The 6,359-nt window shown below is 35.3% G+C and overlaps 1 protein-coding gene across 2 annotated transcripts; it reads right to left on the reverse strand.

Annotated features, from left to right (window-relative positions):
* Positions 1–538: 538 nt before the first annotated feature.
* Positions 539–4,789, reverse strand: LOC130733267 (cell division cycle 20.2, cofactor of APC complex-like). Of its 2 annotated transcripts, XM_057585501.1 has the most exons (10): positions 4,598–4,789; positions 4,407–4,508; positions 3,932–4,123; positions 3,102–3,368; positions 2,915–3,017; positions 2,495–2,811; positions 2,141–2,302; positions 1,653–1,970; positions 1,203–1,272; positions 566–1,046 (listed from the first exon to the last, which is right to left on the reverse strand). In XM_057585501.1, exons 1-8 carry the CDS (start codon positions 4,667–4,669, stop codon positions 1,827–1,829), a joined length of 1,359 nt encoding a protein of 452 aa, XP_057441484.1. In that variant the 5' UTR covers positions 4,670–4,789; the 3' UTR covers positions 566–1,046; positions 1,203–1,272; positions 1,653–1,826. The 2 variants fall into 2 exon arrangements, with proteins under 2 accessions (XP_057441409.1, XP_057441484.1); XM_057585426.1 differs by lacking the exon at positions 1,203–1,272 and having other exon boundaries at positions 539–1,046.
* Between the last annotated feature and the right edge of the window lie 1,570 nt (positions 4,790–6,359).

The following is a 6,359-nucleotide window of genomic DNA, read 5'->3' on the forward strand; positions in this document are numbered from 1 at the left end:
TCACTAAGAATAATGTTTTGTTTACCATTCTTTTCCACCTCGACCTCTAAGGAATAAGAGAAAAGAGAAAGAAAAAAAAGTAATATGATATGTGATGTGACAGGAAATGTAGAGAGATAAGAAGAAAAATGTGTGGAAAAGAGATGAAAGGGAAAGTAGAGTGTGAGTGAATCATTACTCCTTGGGCTAACCAAGTGGTCTCGTGAATCCAATTTTCAATGACTCCTGTACCTTTTCCTTTGCTGCTTTACTTTTTTTACGGACCGATGCTTATCATTTTGGAAAACGCTCGCGTCTTCTCTTTAGACTGACTTCTTATTTCCATAGGCGGTTTGTGGAATACTCCAAGAATTTGCAGTGCGCCCAATTTATCACTGAAAGAAGGAAAAACGACATGGTCTTAGCCTCATGGTTTGGACCATAAAGGTTTGGGGAGGGGGAAATAAAGAAATGTGATTCGAGAGTCTTAACAACACACTTCTAATATGATTTTTTAACATAAGTAGCTTTTCATAGGAATGAATAGAAATAAAAAAAACAAGAAATATGATTAGATGAGAGTATTGTCAGTTGCCAACTTAATTTCAAAAAAAAAATATATATATATATATATATAGTTGCCAACTCACATCACATGCAACCAAATCAACCATAGTTTATATCAAAATCTAGCCAAATGATTTGGCCTATACAAAAATACCGAAACATGTTAAAGAAAATCATGCTACTGATCAGTAGCAATTTATGTCTTGCATCAGTACTAATTAGCACTATCTCTTCCTTGCATAGTCACTACCCCTTTACTGCCACTGGATTAATCAGGCGGCGGCCCATGTTTGCGCTGCAGGGATGCTGCAGAGAAATCCTGCAGGAGAGGATCCAGTTTCCTAGTTTTCTTTACAAATTGTCTTCACTGGTTATCAAAAGGCTGTTTCCAATCTTAATGATAATTAAGATGGAAAAACATCTATATCATCTAATCTACTCAAATCCAACCATCAAAACCAGATAATCCAATCCTAACTCCTTCAGCCCTGCTATGTTGCCTGCAAAAATCATAAAAATGAGCAATAATTAAGTATGCCTGCAATTAAAATTGTCATCTCCAAAAGAAAGCCACATAATAGAAAAGCCATATACTCAAATAGCAGTTAAGACTTAGGAGACAACTCAGTGAAGCTATTAATTAAATATCATATCACCAGAAGTAAAAATGTCAGGTGAATTTCAAAAGCTGGAAACACATGTGTTGTGGAATTCTGCACAAGACAACTGCCAAGAAAACAAGAAAAAACTTCATGAATTTCAACAAGTGTGAATAACTTTTCTTGAGCCTTAAAATGAAACTGAATAGTTGTCAATTTCAGAAACAGTGAATAGCTTTTCCATTCCAACTGAAAATTTATGTTTCTTGAGCATGAAAAGGAGGGGAGTAAAACATTCAAGAATTCCACTAAGGATGGCTTTTCTTTGAGCCTTGACATGAAGTTTAAAAGTTGACATTCAACAAAGAAAGGGAAGAGTCCAAGGAGCCTTCAGAGGTTCAAAATTTATATTTCTTGAGCACGAAAAAAGGGGAAAAACAGATAAAGAAGTAAAATTAAAATTAAACAAGAAAGAGGGAAGTGGGGTGAATGAGTGAGTGAATGTACATTGAATTGTCACTGAATTTTCTCAGTCCTGTTGGTGAGCAAACTCTGGGCTTGATCAAGATCCATCAAACTCCTGTTGGGTATGAAACGATCACCTTTCACAAAACAGAAAAATTAAAACAAAATCAATGAAAAGTGAGGAATGCAAAATGGGAAAATATGTAATATAAAAGGTTATCTTAATTGGGATATCTTAAAAGACAAAAGGTTATCCAGATATGAGATCTTTGATGTATCAGTAGCAGGTGGCCCAAAAATATCCCAAAAGCGAAGACGTTCATCTGCCCCAGCTGACACCACTGTTAACCCATCCGGGCTCTGCAAGAGATAAGAACCTAGTGTTAACTTTGAAGGAAATAATTGCCAGGAATGAGTTTAAATGGTTTAATTTACACTGTATATGTTGAACCAAGTTGGAGTAGTCATCAACATAATCTGTCACTTGTGTTAAAACAAATCCATACATTACATTATATGAGAATATATACCTGAGATAGATGGAGTACTCTTGAAGCATGAGGGTCCAAGCCTCCCACTTTAGTCATGGATGGATAGCTCCACAAACAAAGTTGGTCGTGCGATGAACTTGTACTAAAGCCATGGGCACTTAAAATCTCCTTATAATGTCTATTCCATTCTAATCCACACACCTGCACAGAATACCAGACTATCATTCAGCTAGTAAAAACAATAGATACATCTGTCTAAAGGACTAAATAGAAATAAATTGAGACAATGGCGATTAGTTTTTTTTGGTGAAAGAAAATTCTTAATTCTAATAAAACTAAAGCCATAAGTGAGAGTGATACAGTTATTGGGACTAGGGAAAATGTGTATCTTGCCTGAGCTGCAGTATCTATGCTGCGAATGCAAGTTCCTTTTTGAACATTCCATATCTTAATACATCTATCATCTGTGCCACCTCCAGAACCAAGCACATTTGAATCATAAGGGCACCACGCAAGGGCCTTGACTGCAGCACGATGGTCCTTAAAACAGTGCAAGAAGCTCGACGAACTCATTTTAGATGAGTCCCATATATAGATATGATTATCACTGCCACCACTTGCCAACATATTTCCCCTTCTTGACCATTTCAAACCACAAACTTCTCCTCTGTGTGCTTTAACACGTGAAGTAACGTTTCTTCTTGCTCTAACTGCTCATAATAACATAATAAAGCAATATGTTATATCATTTCATTTCATATCGATTGCTTTCTATACTCATAATATATCTCTAAAGGGTTAAAAAGAATATACCATCATGGTTGATTATGGAGTTGTCATGGCTTCCGGAAGTTAAAGTATCACCATTCCATGCAATGCTTGCTACCCTTTTCCTATGACCTTCTAGCATTCTTATCTGAAAGTCAAAATCAAAGAATTGAGTCAAGCCATTTATATTGTATAATTACTTGCTGATCATAGAGTATAGAGAGATGCATACTGGCTTAGAAGTCTCAGCATCCCAGAGTTGAAGTTTAGAGTTCATAAATCCTGCTGCCAGAAGTTTGGCATCTTGAGACCACGCAACACTGGTGGGACAATCGTCGTCGGTGCCTTCAAACAGCTGAAGTACATTGCTGTTCAAGGAGTTCCAAAGGAAAATTTCTGAGCCCAAAGCAACAGCTAGAATGTTGTTTTTCCCCCAATCCATGATGTTTGCGTAGTAATCATTTATAATATTTGGTGCATCCAATATCCTTGCTTCTTTCTGCATGCATAGTTATTCAGAATGAGATTATGGCTTTGTATATGAGGTACTTTAGCTAATTAGAGGAAAACACAAGTCAGACATAATCTTACCCTTTAGTTTTATTCAAAATCTACTATCAGAAATTATTCTTCTCATCACTCATTACAAGTCAAATAGATTCCACCCTTTGATTTTATACATATTCTTAACTATTAGAAATTATTCTTCTCACCACTCATTACAAGTTTACACCACTTGCTCATTGATTCCTTCAATAGGAAGCAAATTATGGGTGGTACACCTAGTCATATTAGAATTTACTAACAATATGATAATATGTGTGTGACCTATATAAACAATAAAATTATCTCAAACAACAAGAAACAAGAAAAACAGAATTTCAAGTAACAGCAGTGGCAAGTAAAAGTGAATTGTGAATCCACTGGTGCATTTTTTAACAGTACAATATATTATTTTGGCAGATGAACAAAATGATCACTGTATTCGCAGAACATAGCACAGAAAAAACAATGTTATAGGTGAAAAAATGAAAGAAAAAAAAACACCGGTAAGAACAAAACCTTAGGCATTGCACGAGAGTGGGACTGATTGTTACTGTTTCGTAATGCCGCCGCCTCTGCTTCCCGCATCTCATCGATGTGACGAAGGGATTTTCTACTTGATTTTGGACATCCCCTGAAAACCAACATCCTAAATGGCTTCCCATCTGAACCCAAACTCAGTGTCTCATCCAGTTTCTGTCTGTACGCTTCCTGTTATTACAAGAGATAAAGCCTCAGCAACAGATGCCACTTCTCTAAAATTGAGAATTTTCAACAAGGCAAACAAATAATAGTAGAAACATAGATTCCTAATCTGAAAAGCATCAAATGGGTAAACTTTTCTTGAGCCTTGGAATGAAATTGGGGTAAAAAATCATAAACCTAATAATATTACCAAAAACCACTGCTGGAATTCAATAAACCTAATAATATTACCAAAAACAAAATTAACCAAAAAAAGAAAGAGGGAAGTGAGGTGAGTGAGAGAATATACACTGAATCGTTCATTGTGAGGAGTTATCTTGAACCTGTTGGTGAGTAAACTGTGAGCTTGATCAAGATCCATCAAACTCCTGTTGGGTATGAATCGATCACCCTTCACAGACAAAACACAAAAATCAAAACCAAAAAAATTGAAGAATTCGTAATAATGCAAAAAATAGAAGAATGGAAGAAGGAAATTACTGGAAAATGATAATGGGTGGGAGTGCTGAGAAGGCTTCTGGGAGAGTACCAATCACGATCAAGATTCCACATTTTTATCTCGTCAAAACCAAGTCGCTTTGAAGAAGAAGAAATTAGGGTTTTGAGTTCTGACAAATGGGTGCGAAACTCGAATGTTTCAGGTTATGTTTCCCTCTTCCGCCAAATGGAGTCGTTGTTGCATATAAATACCCGGTTTCTAACCGCGTTTCCGAATTATTAACGTTGAACCAGGTTTTTTTTTTTTGTGTTTCAACGGTTTGGATTTTACATTGGAATATGGGATTTAATTAATGTTTCGCTCCCCCGCCAAATATGTTACCGTTGAAATTAGAATGTTTTTCAAATTTTCAACGGTTTAATGTTGAACTTGAAATATGATATACTCCCTCCATTCCACAAAGACTGTTGTTTAAAGTTGTGGCACAAAAACTAAGATGACAATTATTGATAGAATATTGTTATTATAGTACCCTTATTTAATTTTACTAGTATTATGTGTGACAATTAAATTCTACTTAGAGTATCTTCAATGCTAGTTCTTATAGGTGAGTTCTTAAGCACTACTTATGTGGGTCTGTACTATCACATGTGTTTAAGCAACTTTCAAAAAACTTTTGCAGATTTCTCTTCAATCACGAGTTCTTAATTCTTAATTCTTAGCATTATTCATTTGATCTCACAATACTCATCATTTATACTTTTTATTTTCATAAAGCAATAAAAAAATCTCTTAATGTAATAAAGCAATTAGATGAGAGAGAAAAAAATGTTTTTTTATGCTAAGAACTCTTAAAGCAAAGTTGTTTGTATAAGAACTAAGAATTCCACGCCAGCCACCTCGAATGCTTAAGAATATGATTCTTAGTTCTAAACTTAAGAACTCACATATAAGAACTAGCATTGGAGATGCTCTAAGATGGAAAAAAATGTAGTTAATAGAGAAGAGTTGTAGTTGGTTGATAAGAGAGGTGATAAGTGGGAGAACATTTATTAAATAAGGGTATATGTGGAAAAAATTAGCAAAAATGCATTGACTTTCTAAAACAACAAACATTTTGGAATATTGAAAGAAGGTCCAAAACAACATTCTTTGTGGAACGGAAGAGAGTCATAATCTAGATTTATATAAATTTTAAACTTATGCTATCAAAAAAATTAAATTAGCATCCTAAATTTTAATCTTAGTTTTAAAATCAACAAATTTTCCCTAAAAAATAATCAAATGACTTAATTGCACTTTTGGTCCTTGAAGTATCACGATTGTGCGATTTGGGTCCCTCATTTTTAAAACCAGCGACTTGAATCCTAAACGTTTTGGGATGTGAAAATGTTACTCCTCCGTTAACCTACCGTTCAAATCGTTAACGGCAGATGCCTACGCGTCATTGATTTATGACGTGGAAATGTTTTAAAAAAATGAAAAATAAGTCTAACCCTAATCAAACAACAAAAAATTAGAGCCCATATAAATACAAAATTGTAACTTTAAATTCCCAAATCCCATCCAAGAATAAAAGTGAGAGAGGAGAGAAGATTGAAGGTGCGATTTCAGATCCGGAAGAACGTTCTTCATCATCCAATAGTGAAGCTTCGAGATTCTCTAATGGCAAGTGGTCCCAAAACGCGTGGAGGAAGGAGAAGTCCTTGGAGTGGAGCACGAGGAAGGAAACCCACTGGAAATGAACATGTGGTCTCTGAAGGCATGTGCGAGGATACCCCTTTTGTTTCACTGCTTTCAAGG

The sequence above is a fragment of the Lotus japonicus genome, chromosome 1 (assembly GCF_012489685.1).
Source record: "Lotus japonicus ecotype B-129 chromosome 1, LjGifu_v1.2".
NCBI lineage: Eukaryota > Viridiplantae > Streptophyta > Magnoliopsida > Fabales > Fabaceae > Lotus > Lotus japonicus.